This window comes from Phyllobates terribilis, unplaced genomic scaffold, assembly GCF_046119375.1.
Source record: "Phyllobates terribilis strain yellow unplaced genomic scaffold, ASM4611937v1 Scaffold_1__5_contigs__length_1240528914, whole genome shotgun sequence".
Lineage (NCBI taxonomy): Eukaryota > Metazoa > Chordata > Amphibia > Anura > Dendrobatidae > Phyllobates > Phyllobates terribilis.
In genome coordinates this window covers 1,128,833,150-1,128,857,511 of record NW_027362761.1, presented here as the reverse complement: position 1 = coordinate 1,128,857,511, position 24,362 = coordinate 1,128,833,150, and the positions used below count along the sequence as shown (strand labels likewise).

At 46.5% G+C, this 24,362-nt stretch overlaps 1 protein-coding gene across 4 annotated transcripts in view; it reads right to left on the bottom strand.

Moving 5' to 3' along the window:
• The window catches only part of LOC141161763 (uncharacterized), a 647,860-nt gene that overhangs the window by 402,110 nt on the left and 221,388 nt on the right, over window positions 1-24,362 (bottom strand). For 3 of the 4 annotated variants that reach the window (XM_073647070.1, XM_073647060.1, XM_073647080.1), the window contains one exon: window positions 18,149-18,304. The exons of the other annotated variant lie outside the window; for it this stretch is intronic. In XM_073647070.1, coding sequence (XP_073503171.1) covers window positions 18,149-18,304 — 156 coding nt within the window. The remainder of the gene's footprint in view (window positions 1-18,148; window positions 18,305-24,362) is intronic. 4 annotated transcript variants of the gene reach the window in all.

The window sequence follows — 24,362 nt, the reverse complement described above, 5'->3', positions numbered from 1 at the left end:
GCCCTTGGCATCGCCAGCACCTAATAGCGCTGGGACCGCCAGTCCTCGAGACTGATTTAGGGGAAACTGGTCTCCTGCCTCCCTCACTCCGGGGTACCCCCTCAGTATGGGCTTCGTTCCGACTGCCCCCAGCAGAGTGAGGTGTCCCTTTCCCAGGGATTGCAGGGGCCGGCATGCCATTCGCATTTGGGCAGAGTCCTGTACAAAGTCCTGGTTGGCTGTATAACGCTCAATCAAGCTAAGCACCAGGTTACCCGCGTCCCCTTGCCCTACCCAATGCTGTATGGCTGCTGGCAGAGTTCGCACCAACCGTTCAACCACTACCCTTTCTACAATTTAGGCTGGGCTCAAGGTCTCAGGCTGGAGCCACTTTTTGGCTAACTGTAATAAGTCATATTCCTGAGACCTAGAGGGTCGGGACTCGGCAAGGATCACTGGTACACACGTTGAGCTCGCACATAGGTCTTGACCTGTGACTATGGGAGGGTCCCATAGCACTATAAATCAGACCTTTTCCAACAGTTAGTCAGATCATGACTAACACCTAACGAGTAGTAGTTGCTTTTGACTGTATCCACTGGATTATCTTTTACATTTTACTCAATAAAGAGAAATTAATTTTTATTAACAATATCATTGCTTTATACATCTTTTCCTGCTGATTCTGGTCTTGTTACAGAAGTGCTGAATGGGTTACAGAATAAGTTGGATAGTGATGAATGTGATATTTTGAATGAGGATGTGATTATTAGTGTTGAGCCACCCCCGTAGTGTTCGAGTTCGGTTCGGTTCGTCGAACACCCGTGTGTTCGCCGAACTGTTCGTCGAACTGTTCGTCGAACACCTTCGAACACCGTTAAAACCAATGGCAGGCAAACAAAAACACATAGAAACACATAGAAAACACCTTCAAAGGTGTCCAAAAGCTGACAAACTGCTCAGAAGACATAACTAACACATGGAAAAGTGACAAGTACATATAGTCATGCGAAAATAAAAGAGGTGGAGGAGTAAAAGGAGGGGGAGACACAGATATAGGCATGTCATGCCCTTCTAAAATCCAAAAAGTGAGAAGCCGACACGGCCAGTCCGCTCCTGCCCGTGCCACCTCCGTGTCGCCGGGTTTGTGCCAGAGCCGCGGTGAACCCTGACGGCCAGCCCCCCTCTCCCAATACTGGTGCCTGTCCGCTGGTGGGTCGAGTGAGCCCCCCTGTGGTGGAGGCAGCTCTAAGCTTTTTAATTTAAATTGTCTCTCTAATTTGAATGAATACACTTTAAATCCATTTACAAGGATCTATTGGAGGGCAAGTCTCATGCCAGCAGCCGCGGTAATTCCAGCTCCAGTAGCGTCCACTAAAGCTGCTGCAGTTAAAAAGCTTTTATAAGGATCGAGCTCGGCTGTCCACCGCAAGACATCCTACTGCCAGTCCCAGCCCCTATGCCTTGGGGTGCCTCCTGATGCTCTTCACTAAGTATCCCATGGTCCCGAAGCATTTCCTTTGAAAAAATTAAGTGTCTAAACTACAGGTGGTGCAGCTTGCTTAACAGCCGGGATAATCCGCTGACTAGCAGACACTGCTACTAGGCACAAAGTATTTCCTGGGCTAGATGCAGTTAAAAATTTGTAATTAGATACTCTCGTTGGATGCTGAGAAAGCATTCCATAGAGTCTCCTGGCACGCCATATATGATTCTCTTAAAAAGCTTGGGGTAGGGGTCTAGGGGACCCTTTTATAGCCAAAATCACGGCCCTGTATCGCAATACGTCACCTAGGCTGAAGATAAATGGAACTGTAGCACCCTGAGGGCTCGGTTGCTACAGACGTATTGCACCTCACCCAGAGGTGTGATATCTCACTCTCAGGTAAGGATGGAGTGTGGATCAGGACCCGACACCTGCATGCATTACACCACATTGCCGTGGGGCAGGGCGACCAATATGCCCCTGAGATGGGCACGACAGTCCCTGTCCCTGGCTGGAGTGGGGGGAGGGAACACTGAGGAAGGGGAACCATGTAGTGCAGGAGCAGGGAGGAAGCAGTTCCTGGGTGCATTGAGAAGGGAGTATTAAAGGTGGGCACCATCTTAGTTCAGTGCAGAGAAGTCTGAGCAGAAGTGGCAGGGAGCAGGGGCTCTGCATGAGCTCTGCTCCGGAGGCGGGCCTAGTAACAGAGGCCCAGGCCTGGAAGAGGGAGAAGGAAGGAAGAGGAGCGGAGAAGGCTCCAGGAACGAGGAATGAAGGGATCCCAGGGGTGCGGACGGGCGAGTCGCCACCGCACGCCCGAATCCACCTGCGTGGAGGGGTCAGGCCAAAGGGGGAGACCGGTCCCCGAACTAGTGGAGGCAGGAAACGACCCTCAGCTAGAAACCGGAGGCTCTGACATTTTATGTGGCGCAGCCCCTCGCTACACCCGCTAGGAAGGCACCACATAGGGTCAGGGAAACTGGCGCCAAGTTTACCAAGAGGAGGCCCGAGGCAGCCGGACAGAAGTGTTGGTAAGAAAGGCCAGACAAAGGACACACAAAGGGGGTCCTGTGAAGTGCTCCAAAGTTATCTGGGAGTTGTCTGAGCCCCTCACCTGGTGAGCACAGTACGACGTGGGCAGCCGTTACCTGCAGACGTGGTCTGGATAATAAGAACTGTGAGTAAAGGCCCTGGACTGAATCACTGACTCCGTGTCGTTACTGCTGCTGCCCTGCACCATCACCCCCATCCTCCGCATACACTGCCCTGAGGCTATACTCCTCCCGTGGGGAGTTATGCTACGCTCTGCTGCACCCACAACACCAGCCTCAGCGGTCTGCCCTGGAGCGGCGGTTCACTCTGACCGCAATCCACGGGTGGCGTAGTCGGACATTTAAACATCAAAACCACATAAATAGTTCCGCCACTGGTTTGACCGCCCTGAGCCACGGAACCGGGTTGCCGCCACGGAGACTACAACCACCAGCATCCACCAAAAAGGGTCCGGCTCCGGGTGTCCCAAGGCCCAGGGGGCGCGTCAGAACATTTTCATCACCTTTCACAATCACCAATGGCACAAGGCAGGGATGTTCTCTGTCCCCTCTCTTATACATCCTAGTGACGGAGCACCTGCTCTCATCAATTCGCCATAACCCCAATATTAGGTGGATTGAGGTGGGAGGCACCGAGTACAAGTGCTCTCTATTTGCTGATGATGTCCTAGTATATATCACTCAATCACATATATCCATCCCTGCTGTTATGGCTGAAATAGATCACTTTGTTACATGGTCAAATTTTAAAATCAATGCAGCGAAGTCCGAGGCCCTCGATGTCTCCCTCCCCAAATCCATATAGGATTCCATCCAGTCCAACTTTCCCTTTGCCTGTCCCTCACAGGGTATCAAATACTTAGGAATTCCTATTCATAGAGACCTCTCCCATCTATGTTATCTTAATTTTGGGCCCTTTATTGAACAACTCCATACAGACCACGGTTGGCAAGTTAGAACTGTAAGATTCACTACGTGAACCGCTGGTGTTTTGTGGAAAAGCACATGTACACTGCGTTCCAAATTATTATGCAAAAAGTGTTTAGGAGTGATAAGGGAAGAATTTGTTTATTTGTCAGTTAAACTCATTGATGGTGATGTGTGTCAGGGCTCTTTATATCACTGTAAGCAATTGCAGACACCTGTGCTAATTAGTTTGGCAGGTGTGTCCAATGAAAGGCAAGACTACTTAAGAAGGCTCTCTCACATTATTAAGCAGCCTACATTTTCTGCCAAAATGGGAAAGAAAAAGGATGTGTCGGCTGCTGAGAAGCAACAAATTGTGGAGTGTTTAGGTCAAGGCATGACTACAATCAACATTGTGCGATGATCAGGATGAAGTGTCTTGGCAATCAAGAAGTATGTAGCTGATTCACAGTACACACGTGTGCGTGCTGATAAGGGCAAATTGAGGACTCTTTCCTATAGGCAATTACGTCAGGTTGAAAGAGCAGCGGCCAAAAAGCCTTGTCATAGCAGCAGACAAGTTTTTGAAGCTGCTTGTGCCTCCAACGTCCCCCGAACAACAAGATGCAGGGTCCTTCAGAGGTTTGCAGCTGTGCATACGCCATCCTGTCGACCTCCTCTATCCACTTCACACAAGCAGAAACGGCTCCAGTGGGCCAAACATTACATGAAGACTGATTTCAAAACAGTTTTGTTCACGGATGAGTGCCGTGCAGCGCTCGATGGTCCAGATGGATGGAGTGGAGGATGGCTGGTTGATGGACACCCCACGCAAACACGGCTACAGCGCCAACAAGGAGGAGGTGGAGTAATGTTTTGGGCTGGAATCATGAGGAGAGAGATTGTCGGCCCCTTTAGGATCCCTGAAGGCGCTAAAGATGAACTCCATAATGTATGTGGATTTTCTCAAACAGCACTTCCTGCCATGGTTCAAGAAGAAGAACCGTGTATTTCACAGCAAGATCATTTTTCTGCATGATAATGCACCATCTCATGCTGCACATAAAACATCTGCATCTCTGGCTGATATGGGCATAAAAGGGGACAAACTTATGGTGTGACCCCCATGCTCCCCTGACCTCTACCCCATTCAGAACCTTTGGAGCATCATTAAAAGGAGTGTCTATGATGGCGGGAGGCAGTTCACATCTAAGCAACAGCTCTGGGAGGGTATTCTGTCCTCATGCAAAACAATTGAAGCAGAAACCATCCAAAACCTGACAAATTCAATGGACGAGAGAGTTCAGAAGCTCCTTTCGAACAAGGGGTCCTATGTGAAAATGTAACATCACCTAGAATAAAGTTTTGAGTTGAAAACTGTTTGATTTCAGTTTCTAACAACCTGCTAATGCTTATAATTTCAAAAATGACCATTTTTTTGGTCTTTATTAAAATGAAAAGGTAGATCGAAAAGTTTGGGGGATCTAAGAGTGTGGCAACCCAGTAGTCATGATTACTTCGAATTCTGACAATATGAGGGTCATGCTGCAGGTAGTGCAGCAAGAAGGCACTTATGTGTCTTGCGCATCTCGGAGCCCCAAAATTATTTTCCGGGCTAGATGCAGCTAAAAATTATTTTTAATTTTAAATCTGGTGAAGCTTTAGTATAGATGGCCTAATAGGATCAGTGCTGCACACTGCTACAAAGCCCAAATTATTTTCCAGTCAAGATACAGATAAACATGATTAGTAATTTGAAAGCTTAAAACGGTTGGTAGGGTGATTTTAACCAATCATCAAGCTTTTACTCTCCCCAGGATGACACAGGGGTAGAAAAGTCGTTTCGGATCCATGATTTGTTCATCTTTATGAACGTGAGTCTGTCTACATTATCAGTGGAGAGCCGCGTGCGCTTATCTGTCAGCACACCACCAGCAGCGCTGAACACACGTTCAGACAGAACGCTGGCTGCGGGGCATGACAAGATCTCCAAGGCGTAAGTGGCTAGCTCCGGCCATTTATCCAGATTGGAAGCCCAAAAAGAGCAAGGGTCCAGTGACACAGTCGTGGCTTCAATGTTTACTTGGAGATACTCCTGTACCATCGTCTCTAGGCGTTGACTATGTGTCAGACTTCTTGTCTCCTGTGGCCTTGCAAAGGTTGGGCTAAAAAAGTGGTGAAATGATTCCGAAAAATTGATGTTACCAGCAGATACTGTGGTTCTGTTACGGTTTGAGTGCTGAACACTTGACGGTCCCACGGTTGGCAAGTTGGAACTGTGAGATTCACTACGTGCACCACTGGTGTTTTGTGGAAAAGCACATGTAAGATTCTGCAACAGTCTCTGCTGATACTCCTGCATGCGTGCATCCCTTTCTATGGCAGGAATAATTTCGGCAAATTTACTTTTGTACCGGGGATCTAACAGTGTGGCAACCCAGTAGTCAGGATTATTTCTAATTCTCACAATTCGAGGGTCATGTTGCAGGTAGTGCAGCAAGAAGGCACTCATGTGTGTTGCGCATCCAGGAGCACCAAGTCCCTGTTGTGTTGGTGGCGAGGTAACAATCATGCTTCCTTCCTCTGTCCTCTCCCCCCAACCTCGCACAACAGAAATGTGATCAAGGTCTCCCTCATCTGATGAGTCTTCCATCAGATCGTCCTCCACTTCTTCCTGGGCTCCTGCACCTTCCTCACTAGTTTGGCTGCTACCATGCGCCCTGGTGAAACCATCTCCCCCACCCTCACATGCCTGCCGCCTTGGTGCTGCCGACCGTCTGGACCTTGCAGATGTTAGCCCTTCCGCATACAACTCCTCCTCCTCTACTTCCTCCACCTCCTCTTGTGCCACCACCTGACTCCGAATTCTGTTTAACATGTGCTCCAGCATGTAAATCACCGGAATAGTCATGCTGATAATGGCATCGTCAGCACTAAACATCTTCGTCGCCATTTCAAAACTGTGCAGAAGGGTGCATAGGTCCCTGATCTGAGACCACTCCTCCAGCGTGATTTGCCCCACCTCTGAATCTCGTTGGCCCAGGCTATACGTCAGAACGTATTGCACCAGGGCTTGTCGGTGCTGCCACAGTCGCTGCAACATGTGCAGAGTTGAATTCCACCGGGTAGGCACATCGCATTTTAGCCGGTGAAGTGGCAGGCCCAACGACTTCTGTAGAGATGTAAGTCGCTGAGCTGCGGGATGCGAACGGCGGAAGTGAGCACACAGCGACCGTGCCCTCTGCAGAAGGCCATCTAGTCTGGGATAGTGGGCTAAAAATTGCTGGACAACCAGGTTCAACACGTGAGCCATACAAGGCACGTGTGTGACATTGCCCCGGCGAAGGGCCGCACCCAGGTTTGCAGCATTGTCGCACACGGCCTTCCCTGGTTTCAGGTCCAGTGGAGACAACCATTCATGAAATTGGTTCTCCAGAGCTGACCACAACTCCTCAGCTGTGTGACTCACATTTCCCAGACATTTCAATGTAAAAACCGCCTGATGACGTTGAGCCCTACTGCCAGCATAGTAAGGAGGTGTGCAGGATCCCTTCTGCGCAGTTAGAAAGCTTGTGGCATGACCAGACAGGCTTTGGGTGCAGGTGGAAGACCGAGAGGAGGTTGAGGAGGCAGAAGCAGTGGAGGAACTTTGACATAAAGAGAATTGACGCACAACTCGTGGGGACGGCAAGACTTGGACAGCAGCCCCTTGTCCTGCTGTCACCATAGTTACCCAGTGCCCAGTCAGCGACATGTAACGCCCCTGTCCATGCCTACTCGTCCAAGTGTCTGTGGTGAAATGCACCCTGTCACACACAGAGTTTCTCAAAGAAGCGGTGATGTTGTGTGCGACATGCTGGTGGAGCGCAGGCACACCTTTCTTTGAGAAGTAGTGCCGACTGGGCATCTGGTACTGGGGCACTGCGACGGACATAAGGTCTCGAAAATCCTCTGTGTCCACCAGGCGGAAAGGCAGCATTTCTGTAGCCAAGAGCTTGCAGATGGTGAAATTCAACCTCTTAGCTTTCTCATGGCTAGGAGGAAATGGTCTTTTACTTGTCCACATCTGAGGGACCGAGGGCTGGCTATTGTGCTTAGACGGGGTTGATAAGGGTGTCCCCGGCAAACTGCCGGTCTGTGAGGAAGATGCAGGCGGACATGTTAGGTTGCCTTGATCCAAAGGTGGTGCTATCGATGTCAGACAGCGCTCAACACCAGCCGGTGTTCCCACCTCCAAAGAAAATGATGACCTGCCAATCATGCTGGCTGTTGCGGGTAAAGAGGTGGCAGGTCTGCGCCCCAAAACAGGTGTGACTGCTGTCCCCCCAGTCACAGAGGATGAAGAGGCCGCGGATGCACAAGATATGGCAGACGGTGGTTGGCCCGGCCGGCTAGGCCGCATTGTAGCACACTGAGCTTCCCATTGCAACTTATGCTTCATGTCCATGTGCCGATTCATGCATGAAGTACTCAAACTATGTATTTTTTGGCCTCTACTTAGCTTTTGCTGACAAATGTTACAGATAGCACGAGTTGGGTCATCTTTATCGATCTGAAAAAATGCCCAGGCTATGCAAGGCTTAGCACCCATGCGACCTGAAGAGCCACCACGACTTGTGGTGAGAGGCAGAGTTGTGTTTGAGGATGCAGTTGTTGACGTGCTTCCAGTACTACGTCTCTGTCCAGGAAGGCGCAACCTGACCTCGTCGTCACTAGCATCTTCCTCCACCTCCTCTGCTGACCTCATCTCTTGGCTGACTGTGGGTTGACAGTAAGTGGGATCTCCAACCTCATCATCATCACCCTGTGTGTTATCACACCCGTCGTCCTCAGAGCCAACCTGTTCCTGCCCTGACAAAAAACTAAAGTTGTCGCTCCAATCAGGTATTTGAGTCTTATCATCGTCTTCCTCATTGTCTCCACCAACAGGAGTTACAGTTTGGGAATGAGGGTCTACATTATGGTCAGAACCTTCTGCGTCTGGTCCTGGATCCGACTCATAAAGATTCTGGGCATCAGTGCAGATCATTTCCTCGTCTGGATTCACAGAAGCGCTGGAGTCGACCTCTGATTCCCAGGCTATAGTATGAGTAAACAGCTCTGCAGACTCAACCATCTGTTCTACCTCATACTCAGACGGGCAGCTGGAGATTTAGGAGCTGTGAGGAAGCAAGTGCGATTTGGGTGACACCTTTGAGGACTGGAGTATTTGTGATGTTGAAGTTGATGTGGAGGAGAGCCCACTTAAAGGAGCACTTGATATCCGTTGAAGCACCTGCTGTTTTTGTGCCTCATCTGGAATTTGTAGCAATTGGCGTGGCCGTAAGAAAGGGATCTTATCACATTGTCCGCTAAAAGAAGTAGACATTTTAGTTTGGCTGGAAGATGGTCTTTCTTCTGCAGATGTTACTGTTGCTTTAACACCTACCCCACGGACACAACCTTTTTTCCCCTTCCCAACACGCCTATTCCCCTTTCCACCAGCAGCAGGCCTTTTTCCACTCATTTTGGTGGTTAACTAATTCACAACTCTGGAGTTGTTTGCACAAAAAAACAATGGATGGTAACCGAGCAGAGCTGAGTGACCAAACTGTGGTATTAGGCCAAAACTATTGGCTGGGTTAGATGCAGAAAAAAAATATATTCAGTTTGCAACCTGATGGAGGTCAGTATAGATGGACTAATACAACAAGTCCCACACACAGCTAGAAGCCCAATATTTTTTCAGAGCTAGATGCAGAAAAAAATATATTCAGTTTGCAACCTGATGGAGGTCAGTATAGGTGGACTAATAGAACAAGTCCCACACACTGCTAGAAGGCCAAATATTTTTTCAGAGCTAGATGCAGAAAAAATATATATTCAGTTTGCAACCTGATGGAGGTCAGTATAGATGGATTAATAGAACAAGACCCACACACAGCTAGAAGCCCAATATTTTTTCAGAGGTAGATGCAGAAAAAAATATATTCAGTTTGCAACCTGATGGAGGTCAGTATAGATGGACTAATACAACAAGTCCCACACACAGCTAGAAGCCCAATATTTTTTCAGAGGTAGATGCAGAAAAAAATATATTCAGTTTGCAACCTGATGGAGGTCAGTATAGGTGGACTAATAGAACAAGTCCCACACACTGCTAGAAGGCCAAATATTTTTTCAGAGCTAGATGCAGAAAAAAATTATATTCAGTTTGCAACCTGATGGAGGTCAGTATAGATGGATTAATAGAACAAGACCCACACACAGCTAGAAGCCCAATATTTTTTCAGAGCTAGATGCAGAAAAAAATATATTCAGTTTGCAACCTGATGGAGGTCAGTATAGGTGGACTAATAGAACAAGTCCCACACACTGCTAGAAGGCCAAATATTTTTTCAGAGCTAGATGCAGAAAAAAATTATATTCAGTTTGCAACCTGATGGAGGTCAGTATAGATGGATTAATAGAACAAGACCCACACACAGCTAGAAGCCCAATATTTTTTCAGAGGTAGATTCAGAAAAAAATATATTCAGTTTGCAACCTGATGGAGGTCAGTATAGATGGACTAATACAACAAGTCCCACACACAGCTAGAAGTCCAATATTTTTTCAGAGGTAGATGCAGAAAAAAATATATTCAGTTTGCAACCTGATGGAGGTCAGTATAGGTAGACTAATAGAACAAGTCCCACACACTGCTAGAAGGCCAAATATTTTTTCAGAGCTAGATGCAGAAAAAAATATATTCAGTTTGCAACCTGATGGAGGTCAGTATAGATGGATTAATAGAACAAGACCCACACACAGCTAGAAGCCCAATATTTTTTCAGAGCTAGATGCAGAAAAAATATATTCAGTTTGCAACCTGATGGAGGTCAGTATAGGTGGACTAATAGAACAAGTCCCACACACTGCTAGAAGGCCAAATATTTTTTCAGAGCTAGATGCAGAAAAAAATTATATTCAGTTTGCAACCTGATGGAGGTCAGTATAGATGGATTAATAGAACAAGACCCACACACAGCTAGAAGCCCAATATTTTTTCAGAGGTAGATGCAGAAAAAAATATATTCAGTTTGCAACCTGATGGAGGTCAGTATAGATGGACTAATACAACAAGTCCCACACACAGCTAGAAGCCCAATATTTTTTCAGAGCTAGATGCAGAAAAAAATTATATTCAGTTTGCAACCTGATGGAGGTCAGTATAGATGGATTAATAGAACAAGACCCACACACAGCTAGAAGCCCAATATTTTTTCAGAGGTAGATGCAGAATAAAATATATTCAGTTTGCAACCTGATGGAGGTCAGTATAGATGGACTAATACAACAAGTCCCACACACAGCTAGAAGCCCAATATTTTTTCAGAGCTAGATGCAGAAAAAAATATATTCAGTTTGCAACCTGATGGAGGTCAGTATAGGTGGACTAATAGAACAAGTCCCACACACTGCTAGAAGGCCAAATATTTTTTTCAGAGCTAGATGCAGAAAAAAATTATATTCAGTTTGCAATCTGATGGAGGTCAGTATAGATGGATTAATAGAACAAGACCCACACACAGCTAGAAGCCCAATATTTTTTCAGAGCTAGATGCAGAAAAAAATATATTCAGTTTGCAACCTGATGGAGGTCAGTATAGATGGATTAATAGAACAAGACCCACACACAGCTAGAAGCCCAATATTTTTTCAGAGGTAGATGCAGAAAAAAATATATTCAGTTTGCAACCTGATGGAGGTCAGTATAGATGGATTAATAGAACAAGACCCACACACAGCTAGAAGCCCAATATTTTTTCAGAGCTAGATGCAGAAAAAAATTAGATTCAGTTTGCAACCTGATGGAGGTCAGTATAGATGGACTAATAGAATGATGCTATGCCCAAAAGATTTTACTTCACTAGGTGCAGTAAAAAAATTGGTATTCTATACACAGGTGGTATATCTTGCAACACAGATAGGCTACTCCACTGACTAACACACTCTGCAATAGGCCAAAAAGGATTAGCTTTGCTAGATTCAGCCAAATGCTGTGAAAAAAACTTGCACAGCACTGGCACAGACCTGCCTGGCAAAAACTGATAGGAACTGATGTAACCTAGTCCTGAAAAGGACTCCAATTACAATTAGTCTTTACTCCCACAACCTATCTATTTAAGAGCACAGACCTCCCTGATAAAAGTCGTAGGAAATGCTGTAACCTAGTCCTTAAAAGGACTGCAATCACAACTATTCCCTACTCCCAAGCTATCTGTATATTTGTGCGAAAATTGGCTTGAAATTAACAAGGTATAGCGCACACAGCAACAGCGGTGCCGTCTAACACGCAGCTGCAGCAGTGAGAAAATGGTGGCGACGGGGAAAATGGCTTGGTCTTATAGGGCAAGGACATGTGACATACACTGCCAATGACACATGCCCTTGCTTGTGTGAAAAAAAGCACTTCGCTCCGTGTGTGCGCTGCTGATAGGCTGACAGATTGCACCTCCCCACTGCAAATGCGGGAAAGAGAAAAAAAAATGGAGATCTTCATTGTTCCTGCAGAGATCCATCCCCTGCCCCTCCCCCCACCCCGCTGTACACTCAAACTGCGTATTAACATTAATTTTCATCATTACTGAGAAAAAATCCAGTTATGATTTTGGTGCACGAACAGTTATCGAACATAACCTCGAACAGCCGAATTTTTCTCAAATTGTTCGTGTTCGCCGAACGGCTCGAACACCGCCCAAAACAGCTCGAATTTGAGATTGGCGAACAGTTCGAGTAGAACAACGCTCATCTCTAGTGATTATGGATGAAGAGGAAAACATGATGAAGAGTGCTAAAAAGAATAAGACACCGGATAAGGCTGAGTTGACACGATGTGGTTTTTATGCGTTTCCGTGGCGGTTTTTCCACTGCGGAAACGCATTAAAACCGCTTGGTAATAGGTCTGCCATGTATAGCAATGATAATACGCATGTGCTGTGCACATGATGCGGAAATTTCCGCTGCGGATTATCAATGCAGCACAAACCACAGCACAACTAATTCAGGCGCGATTTCATTGCGAAATCGTGCCCATTGACTTGCATTGAATCGCAGCAAACCCGCATGTATAATATCTATACATACAGATTTGCTGCGTTTCAATGTAAATCGATAGGCGCAAAATCACGCCAGAATTGTACCGTGGCTGGCACCCAGGTAGGGAGCGGAGGCTGCTACTCCTCTCATCCAACCGCTGCTCTGGCTGATAACAGCGAGAGCAGCATGGATGGGAGAAGCAGCAACCTGCTCCTCCCAACCCGCGTGCCAGCGCCAGTAAAAAAAAAGAATAAAAAAGTAAAAAAAAAAAAAAAAACTTTCATACTCACCTGTCCGGCGGCCCCAGGTGTCCTCCTCGGCAATGCTTCCTCTTCGGCGTCTCTCTGTACACTGCAGGACGTGGGCTCGTGCCCCTCAGTGTACTTCCAGGACCTGCTGTGACGTCAATGATCACCTGATGGTCACGCGACCATCAGGTGATCGGTCATGTCACTGATCAGCTGATGGTCGCGTGACCATCAGGTGATCAGTGCCGAAAGCAATCAGCTGATGGTCACTTGACCATCAGCTGATTGCTGAAGCCGGTAATCAGCTGATTGGTCTCATGAACCGATCAGCTGATGCTGACCGTGGGGACATTTACAAAAATGTTCCCATGGTCTCTAGCTCACCGGGGCTCATCAGCTGATCTTCAGCTGATGAACCCCAGTGACCTCCTGCAGCACTGTATACTGACAGGGGGTGATTTTACAGCCCTGTCAGTATACAATGCTGTATTCTACAGCTGTGACATCAGTGATTGCTGATGTCACAGCTGTAGAAATGATCCGGATCATCGTGGGAAAGTCGTGATCGTGGACCACGTCGTTGACGGCAGACAGGTGAAGAATATTGTTGTTTGTTTTTTTTGTTTTTTTTTCAGGCGATCAAGGGCTTCGCGGAGGCGTGTAGTATAAAAAATTGTAGAACCGTGTGTGTTTTATTTCATTAAAATAATTTATTCTGGCCGTGTCTTTTATTGAAAAAGCGCCGACCACTTTACTACACGGTTAGTAATGGGAGCGTCTATGATGCCCTCCATTACTAACCTGGGCTTCACGTCAGCCACCAATACAAGGCTGGCGTGAACTTCAACCCCATTACCCCTTGCCACCGCTACAGGGCAGTGTGGAAGAGCGAGGCTAAGCGCCAGATTTGGCGCATCTTATGGATGCGCCATTTCTGGGACTGCTGAGGGGTGATATTAATAGCCGTGGAGGAGGCTAGTATTCATGGCCCCTTCCATGGCTATTCATATCAGCCCACAGCTGTCTAGTTTAGCCTTTGCTGGCTATATTTTATAGGGGAACCCCACGTCAATTTTTTTCTGGGGTCCCCCTGTAACCTAGCTAGTAAAGGCTAAAAAAACAGCTGTGGGCTGATATTAATAGCCATGGAACATTGTTGGCTAATGGCCCCTTCCGCGGCTACTAATATCAGCCCCAGTGGACGGCTTTCCCTCTGCTGGTTATAAAAATGATGCGGGAGCCCGTGACATTTTTTTTTTAAAGTTTAGACTTTGTGACCATAATTCAGACGTAGCAACGCTTTGGACGCAAATCTTGACATGCTGCGGTCCTGAAAGACGCACTGTATGTCAGTGTCCGTGGGTGACTCGCAGCCTCTGACGCACGCATAGTGGACATGGGATTTCTAGAGATCCCATCCATTATAACATAACATCTGGATGCTGTGGGTTTGACGCTGTATAAAAATGCAGCGTTAAATCTGCAACGGCTCCTGACCATGGCCACGTACCCAAACTCACTCGCAGCATGTCAATTTCTGTAGTGGACACGCTAGTCTCCGCTGCAGATTTTGACTGATTGAAGTGTCATTATATGCGTTGGATTCATATGTACCGACAACAAAAGTGCAACATTAGAACACAGTGTTTGGGACACAACATAAATATGTTGTGTCCAAAGCGCTGCTGAGTGCTGATTGGGGGACATAGCAGCTAACGAACCAGCTGTGAGATGTTATTTAATGACCAGGGAAATGTTTGCTTAGTGGCACCTTCCCAGGCTAAAAAAACAGCTCACAGCAGTCGCATAAATTACTTGAATAGAAATGCTAATGAAGATTGGGTGAATGGGACTAGCTGACAAGCAGCTCTTTTGTCTGGTGATGTCAAGTTGTCAATCAGACCTTTTCATGACCAAACAAAGTAAAGAAACACACAGACACAGTGTAAACACTTTATTTGAAATACAACAGACCCATTCTTTAATCATTTAAATAAACCAATATTCTCACCCCAGTTCTTATGGTAATCCAAGGGCTAAAGCAATGTCCCACTAACTTTATTTAGCTCCAAAAATCATTCATTGATGCTCAAAACGCTTAAAAAACACATGTAAAAATGCGTCAAAAACGCATGTAAATCTGCATGTGTTTTTATCTACCAGGGAGAGGCAAAAACGCTCAGGAAATTTCTGCTTCAATTCCTGAACGTGTGCACATACCCTAACGTTGTTGAATTCACATTACAAAATCTACAGCCATTATTGGCAAATCGTATGCGTTAAGTGATTGGTAGCGTTGTGGGTGAGGAGCAAGTGTGTGCTGTGCCTGGAAGGAGTATGAGTGATAACTTAGTGTTAAGGCACTTGATTGGAGACTGCATGGGGAGGAAACAAAAGTGTATGGTTCTTGCAATTGATTTTGAGAAAGCGTTTGATAGGGTCTCGCATGTGTTTTTGTTTAAAGTTCTGGAGAGAATGGGATTTCCTAAAAAATTTGTGAACGTAAACGTGAACATAAGTTACATTTTTGGCGCCTGAGAGACTTGACCCTGAGTGGTAAGATTTTGATCATAAAAGTGGTGATTCTTCCAATTTTGCTTTTTGTTGCAACAGTTTTTCCACCGTCTTATGGGAAAGTCGAAAGAATGGAGAAGTTAGTTTTTGCTTCTTTCTGTAGCAGTACAATTGAGAAACTTAAGAGAGAAACTCTTTTCAAGGCATGTCACCATGGTGGCATGGCCTTTCCAAACATTGAGATTTTTCTGTGGCTTCAGTATATCAAAACTGTAGTTATGTTGTTGAATAAAGAGAATAAGGGAGCGTATATGACAAGTTATTCAGCCGGTTGGATGTTGCATGGTTTATGTTGGAGGAAGAGGGATGCTAGAGTGCCTGTTGCTTTCAATTGCTGGTCTGGTATGAAGTGATTGAAAAGTTTGATTGAGTGTGTTGATGAATGATTTTAGAATGGCTAAGAATGTGATGAAAATAATATGTAAGAATGAGGTGGATTGTGGGTCTGAGAGGGAATGAAGTTTCGGTTGCATGAAAGAGTTTGTTAACACATGGGGTGTCTAAAAGACAAAGGGATATTGTATGGATGTCCTTGCACAATATTTTGCCTGTGAGACAGGTTCAGAAGAGAAAAGGTCTGACCAGAACGGATGTGTGTACGAGAGAAGGATATGGTGGATGTGAAACTGTGTGGTATACTATGTGGGACTGTGATTATGCGTACAGTGTGTTTATGAGTGTAGGTGGTTTGTATCAAGAGTTAGTGGGTATGAGTTGTATTGATTGGTGTGTTGCAGTGTTTGCAATTGGTGCGTCATGTGAAAAATAGAGTATTATGGTTAATTATGGCATGTGTGATGCAGAGTTTGTGGTATGTGAGGAATTTAGGACTTTTCAAAGAAAAACATCTATCTGTGAATAAGTGTGTCAGTCTGATCGTTATTCTTTATTTAAAAATTAGACAGCAAAGACGGTGGTGGTTCTGATGCAGAGGGCGATTGGAAGTTTAAAAAATGGCAGCTCCTGATCAAATATCAGTGAGTTTTATTGTTGTTTAGCTAAAGGGTCTTTTTTTTTCTAGAGAATTTAGGATGTCTTTTCTGTGCATACCTTTGGTTTGTTATACTAGAATAAATATGAACCATGATGATGAGAGTTTGAAACAATGATGTTTAAGTTGATGAGCTTATATTGAGTTGTTTATAACTAACCTGAATGGTTTAAAAAAAAAAAAAAAACACAGAGTCTGCAAATTGAGTTTCTAGTCTTGGCTTTTATCCTAAGTCATGTGATAAGGCTAGCTAAAGTGTCAATATTGACTTTTAGGCTGTGTGCCCACGATGCGCTTTTTAAGCGTTTCCGCAGCGGCAAAAACACTGCAGAAACGCTTAAAAAACGCTTGGTAGAAGGCCTGCCATGGTCCCCAATGATAATCCGCATGTGCTGTGCACATGCTGCGGAAATTTACGCTGTGGATTATAATTGTGGAAAAAAACGCAGCACTAACAATTATTTTGCAGAAGCGCTACGTTTTCGCCGCCATTGACTTGCATTAGAACGCATGGATTCCGCTTCACTAGATAAGCACATGCGGAATACATGCGTTCAATGTGCGGATGGTACCCAGGTCTGGAGAAGAGGAGACTCATCTCCGGACCCGGGTACCATAGAAAACTGTAAAAAAAAGAATAAAATAAAAAATATACATTATACTTACCTTCTGACGGCCCCCACTGCGCTCGTCCTCCCTTGCCGGCAGATCGCGATGGACTGGAGGACCTGCGCTGACGTCATGTGACGGCAGGTCCTTCAGTGCAGTGTGCCACGAGCTGCCGGCAGCCAGGACGTAGCGAAGTTAAGTATAGATTTATTTTTTTAGTTTTAAACATTCTTTCGGTCACACTATATAAATCCATGCCGGTTGCATGGATTTATATAGTGTGACCAAGTTGTCAAGCACTTTCCTGTGATGCTAAAATCGCTTGGAAAGAGCTTGACAACCCGCATGTGGAAATGCATGTGAAGAACGCTTCACATCCGCTTGTCCCTGCCAGGAAAAACGCATGTACAATCCGCATGTACAATCCGCATGTACAATCCGCATGTACAATCCGCATGCATTTTTTTCTGCCAGGGAGATGCAGAAACGCTCAGGAAAAAATCCGGAGCATTTCTGCATCGTGGGCACATTGCCTTAGGATTGCTACTTGGGTGGCAATAGAGTTCTAGTTAATTTGCAGAAAAAAATAAATAAACAGCACACAGGTCTCATAGATGTGTGAAGGTAGCCTTTGGATAAATTCCCATGTCAATTTTGCTGTAGAAATTTCGGTGACTGAAAATCAATTCCATTCATCTTTCAACAATAAATTTGCAGCAAATATACACTGTGTCTAAAGGATACTCCTAGAGTAGAACCAATGTGTTTACATCATGGCATCTGGTTATGTACAACCACATGCCATGATGCAAGTCAGAGGTACGCACCCTGACTTCATCGCGCTCTGTGCATGCCCGTGGAGACCAAGCAAGCCACCAGATTTGCAGGGCCAGTGGTAACGGCTAGCTGAATCCTGCATCACCACTGAACATTGTCAGGAAGACAGAAATTTTCAAAGTACTGCCTGTGACTCAGCTCTTGCAAATCATGTTACGCACACCCAAAGGTGTATAATAACATTATTAGTGGGATGATTAGTCGCCCACTAATTAGCATATCACCAATGCAGTTATAAATCATTTTTTGGCATATGTAGTAATCAATAAGACAATAAAAAGGGCTTGTTAAAAAAAGGGTATAAAGTTAGCAAAAAATACTTGTTGGCGGTTTGGGAGGTCTAGGGAAGCTGTCAGTCATACAACTTGACGATTAAAGGGAACTTAAGAGAAATGAAAATACAAACCATTTTGTGATAAAACGGCAACTGAAATTTTGCTTTTTTTCAACTCTTTCAGCAGTGTTCCAATAATCTGCATTTCGGCGGGTATTGAATCCTGTTTGCATTTATTCAAATAATATTGATATTTTACTTCTAGTTCATAAATTCTGACATCAGATTCTGTAAAAAAAAAAGTTATTCAATAAGTGAAGGTCATTCTGAAGTCACATATTTATATATAGTAATTTCATTAGTTTCTCACAAAGGAGCTGAAGATAGAGTGGCAGTAGGTGCAAGTTTCTCCAGCCTATTAGATATCAGAGGGTGAACGGCAGCAAAATTGATCAGTGGTTAGCACTGAAGCCTTGCAGCACTGGGATCCTGGGTTCAAATCCCAGCAAGGACAACATATGCAAGGATTTTGTGTGTTTGTGTGGGTTTCCACCTCAGTAATAAAGCAGCCATAGAGTGTCCAGGAACCTTCCCACACACTTTTCTTAGCCAGGACTGCTTCTCGGCAGGGTTGGACGGTCCCACCAGAGAATCCTCTGGTGTGCCCTGGCTTCTACATCTGGAGAGTTCATGATAGCGCTATCTTTGCAGCTGCAATGGGGCTCTTGAGCGGGGGAGAAAGGTGAGACCTCAGAATCAAATCCTCTGGTGGGTCCAATGTTTTCCAATCTGAAACAGCTTCTCAGTGGGAGTTGTATTTCACCACAGCCATATTCTTTAGCTCGGTGAAAGGACTGGCATAGAGGGAAACCGTATCTACTCCGGCTGTCATTTCTCCGTCACCAGGTTCCTCCCATTGTCACACACGACCATGCCTGGCTGTATGTTCAGCGGTGAGAGCCTGCTGTGTTACAGATTTCAACAACTCTGCAGCGATGGGCGGTTTGTCACCTAAGCATGTTATCTTCAGCACAGCCTGTTACCGCTTGACCAAGGCTGTGCAGCAGTGCTTTCAGCTTGTGACTGATGTGGTCATTTCGGAGATGGAGGAGGAGGTGCAGGAGCTGAACAATGTGATTACATTGAGGTTACATTGGCGACTCTGTTTTTATACTAAAGAAAGATCCTATTGTTTTGTTTTTTTTTCGTTATTTTTTAAGACAAATGCATTCACCGGGAAATGTCATTTTAACATTTTAAACTGGCAATGTGGTGACACATCATCAGACACATCCTGTTTCATTTATGATGGAGGGATTCTGAAAGTCACAAAGCCTATTTTATAGGGCCATCAGACGACCCTTACTATTCTTAAAAGGCCAGCATTCGGCCTTCGCTATTGCTAGAGATCCATCAGCCGGCTATGCTTTGTTGTTCCCATTATTAACGAGTGGGTCTCCTATACTGTTATTGTGTATTCAGTGACTGCAAGGGCTGCCAAAAATTTGGACGCAACCCAATACCCCTTTGAAGAGACATAGAGGAGGGTCTACAAAAAATTTTCCCTTTATAAAGGAGAAGGTCTCCTATACTATTATTGCGTATGCAGTGACTGCAAGGGCTGCCAAAAATTCGGACGCAACCTGTGAGGCAGTGACTGGGATCATATACGAGTAACGTTATATATCCCCCAGAATGTGTACAAAGACCTATTAAATCCATTCGAGTGCATTGCAGTCACAGACACAGCTGCGGCTGCAATGCAGGAATGAAGGTGAGCATTGACCTGGTCAGGCTATCTGGCTAAGCCAGATTAAGTAAAACCTGGCAGGGCCTTCATTTCTTGGGGGAGGCTACAGGAAGGCAGTGGGGCGGCCTCCTCCCTCCAACCCGGGTTTTTCCAGTGGCCCTTGCCACAGGTCCTTTAAAAACCCTGCATTAAGGATTAGTGTTGTTCATTGTTGGGACCTGCTAGGAGCATAGCAGGAAAGCTCGGCGGGCCGGTGAGTAGCTGAACACATGCCTGGGAAGGCTCTGCGCCTGTCAAGCTCTGAGCGGCACGGCGCTGCCGTTGACACCGGCAATCGTTGTTATGGACTTGTGTTAACCAGGTGAACCGGAGGACTTTCTGTTTACCTGTAAGTTTTGCTGAATAAAAGCTGCTTTTGTTGGACTTGCTTGGGTCACAGCCTCAGTTACTGCACGGTGTGAACTACGCCGCCCTACAAACCCAGCACCCCTTTGAAAAGAAATAGAGGAGGGTCTCAGTAAAAAAAATGTTCCCATCGTAAAGGAGCGGGTCTCCTATAGTGGTAATGCCCATGCTGTGACTGCAAGGGCTGCCAAAATTGGGAAAAACATAGAGGCCCTGCCACAGTAACGAGTACGACATGTTTCCAATAGAAAGGAGCGGGTGTGCTATACAGTTATAGGGTATGCAGTGAGTCCAACGGCTGGCCAAATTTAGGAAAAACCCCATTAACAAATTAAAGACACATAGAGCAGTGCCACAGTAACGAGTACGACATGTTCCCATTAGAAAGGAGAGGGTCTGCTATACAGTTATAGGGTATGCAGTGTTATAGGGTATCCCACTAAGAATTTAAAGACACATGGAGCAGGGCCACAGTAACGAAAAATTCCCATTAGAAAGGAGAGGGTCTCCCATAGTATTGGACTATGCAGTGAATGCAAGGGTTGGCAAAAATTGGTAAGCACTCCAATGCCCCTTGGAAGAGACGTAGAGGGTCTCATGAAAAAATGTTCCCATTATTAGGAAGTGGGTCTCCCAGAGTGTTGGCCTATGCAGTGAATGCAAGCGCTGCCAAAAATTGGGAGGCACTCCAATTCCCCTTGGAAGAGACTTAGAGGGCCTCATGAAAAAATGTCCCCATTAGAAAGGAGCAGGTCTCCAATACTTGTAATGCCCATGCACTAAGTGTATGGGCTGACAAACATTTACCTCTGGGGGGTATACATGAACATACTGTATAAAAAAAATTTTTTACGGGCATCATGAACACCCTTTAAAAAAATTATGTGGGTGTTGCATCACGGACCATTGTCACCCTGGTGATATGGTGGTGGAGGATGAGGATGAGGATAAGGAGGAGGACTAGAGCAAATAGCCAAAATCAGGAAGCATATACCCATGTGTGGGTGTGAAAAGGTGCATGGGAGTACACCTCCCAAAAAAAGACACTGGATTTGAGATTATGTTACGCTGCTATCATTCGGTGGTGTTGAGAAGTCTGGCCCAATCCAGCCCTTGTTGATTTTTATAAGAGTCAGCCTGTCAGCATTTTCAGTTGACAGGCGGATGCGCTTATCAGTTATAATTCCACCAGCGGCACTAAAAACCTACTCTGATAAAACGCTGGCGGCAGGGCAGGCCAGGACCTCCAAGAGAGCCAGTTCACTCCATGTATCAACCTTGGATACCCAATAATTATAAGGCACAGAGGAATCATGGACAACGTTGGTATGGTCGGCAAGATACCCCCTCAGTATCTTCCCAAACTTCGTACTCTGTGTGAGAGTACCCCGTGCCTCAGGGCTTATGCGATGGGAGAAGCTGAGAAAATTCTCCCAGAACTTTGACAGCGTTCCCCTGCCTCTGCTGGATTGGAGTTGTGTCTCTCTCGCCTGTACTCCTTGGTTGTCCAACGAACTATGACCTCTGCCGCCAGCATTTTCAGATGTTTTTTTTAATAGTTCAGCAACAAGGGCCTTCTGGTACTGCCCCATTTTTGTAGACCTGTCCACCTCAGGAATAAGAGATATAAAGTTCTCCTTGTAGCGTGGGTCTAGAAGTATCAACAACCAGTAATGACTGTCACCCAAAATTTTGAGAACGCGAGGGTCATGGGAAAGGCAGCGTAGCATAAACACAACCATGCGTGCATGACTACTAACAGGCAAGACTACCGAGTCCTCTCCAAGAGGACGAGTGACCATGCTTTCCTCCTCCTCCTCTCTGTCCTCAGGCCATCCACGCTGAACAGACGGTATGACAGTTGTGCAGGTAGTACCGTCTATAGTGCATGAAACTAGCTCCTGTGCTTCCTCCTCCTCCTCCTCTTCCTCATTGTCACCCAATCCACGTTGGGATGAGATGAGGCTGGGCTGTGTGTAATCACCCTGTGTGGTTCCTTGCTCCATCTCATCGTGCGCCGCCTGCAATGCATCCTCTTTGATTGTGAGCAAAGAGCGTTTCAGGAGACAGCGAAGTGGGATGGTGACGCTAATTATGGCATCATCGCCGCTCACCATCTTGGAGGAGTCCTCAAAGTTTTGGAGGATGCTGGTACTCAACAACTGCCCTCTTCTGCTTACAAATACTTCCCAACATCTGCAGTATAGAGTTCCAATGCATGGGGACATCACACACCAGTCTGTGAGCCAGAAGCTGCAAATGCTGCTGAAACATGGCAAGGGCGGCGGAAGCTGTAGATGACTTTCTAGAATGGGCACACAGGCGGCATACTTTAGCAAGCAGATCCGGCAGCTCCGGGTAGGATTTAAGAAATCGCTGAACCATGAGGTTAAGCACATGGGCCAGGCATGGTACGTGTGTGAGCTCGCCTCGCCTCAGAGCCGCCACCAGGTTCCGGCCATTGTCACACACGACCATGCCTGGCTGTAGGTTCAGTGGTGTGAGCCACAGATCAGTCTGCTCTTTCAGAGCTGTCCACAACTCTTCAGCATTGTGCGGTTTGTCACCTAAGTATATTAGCTTCAACACAGCCTGTTGCCGCTTGGCCGAGGCAGTGCTGCAGTGCTTCCAGTTTGTGACTGATGTGGTCATTTTGGAGATGGAGGCTAAAGAGGAGGAGGCTGAGGAGGATGAGGTGCAGGAGCTGTTGACTGTGGGGGCAACCCTGATTGACCTAGGGCCTGCGATCCTTGGCGTCGGGAGGATGTGTTCCGTCCCAAGGTCCGACTGGGTCCCGGCTTCCACTATGTTAACCCAGTGTGCTGTCAGCGTGATCTACCATCCCTGCCCACAAGCACTTGTTCACATGACTGTGGTTAGGTGGACTTTCCCGGTAACTGTGTTGTTGAGGGCACGGCTAATGTTTTGGGACACGTGCTTGTGTAATGTGGGGACGGCACACCGGGAGAAATAGTGGCGGCTGGGAACCGAGTACCGAGGAACGGCCGCCACCATCAGGTTGCGGAATGCTTCTGTCTCCACGAGCCTAAAAGGCAACATTTCTAGTGCAAGCAGTTCCGAAATGTGGGAATTTGTACTGTGGCCTGTGGGACGTTGGCTGCGTATTTGTGCTTGCGTTCCAAGGACTGGGGTATGGACAACTGATCGCTGCGCTGGGACAAGGATGTAGATGTGCTTCCTGATGCTGCTACTTGAGAGTGTGCAATGACAGGTGCAGGGCAGGAGGCATCTTCACATGCACCATGGACAGGGGATTAGCTTGCATGCGCAACAGCGGAAGAAGCAGTGGTGCCACCGGCAGACACTGTTCCTGGACCCTGGAGCTCGGCCCACAAAATCGGTTGCTTTGCTGCCATGTGCCTGATCATGCTGGTGGTGGCAGGCTGCTAGTTTTGCCACCCCTGCTAATACTGGCCTGGCAGGTGGTGAAAATTGCCTTTCTGGGGTTATCGGCAGAGTCTTTAAAAAACAACCAGACTCGGGAAGACCTAACAGTTGTACTGGCAACTTCCTTCATGTTGGTGTTACGCGGAACGGTTGCCTGCCTTCTGTCTGCGGCCACCACATTGCTTCTTGCTGCCTGTTGGGGTGCTCTGCCTCCCTCTCCCTGTGTGCTGCTCTCCTCGCTCTGCATGTCCTCCTGCCAGGTTGGGTCAGCTACTATATCATCCACCACCTCGCCTTCCACTTGCGCCCTCTGGTCCTCCTCCTGACTTTCTGGCAATTATGTCTCATCATCGTCCACCTCTTGAGACAATTTCCCACCGTCACCTTCATGTGACCTTGGCTGCTCAAATATTTGGGGATCGCTACATGCGATCTCCTCTTGCCCTGCTTCAAGTGGACCAGGCGAGAGGCCCGAATCTATAAATGGAAAAGTGAACAGCTCTTTGGAGTGTCCAAGTGTGGGATTAGTTGTCTCTGGGCACTTGGCATGGTGGGAGGAAGAAGGTTCAGGGTGAGAAATATGCGGTCCAGACTCACAGCTACTGAGACTTGACCGTGTGGAAGACAAGGTGGTGGTGGTGGTGGCTTAGTGACTGGAAGCATTATCTCGGCCACTGCATGCACCATCACCATCACGTCCAGTTCCCCATCCCTTGCCACGTGCCTTGCCCATTTTAAAAGGAGGACAGTATCTTCCACGCTCACTACAAATGACTGAATTTG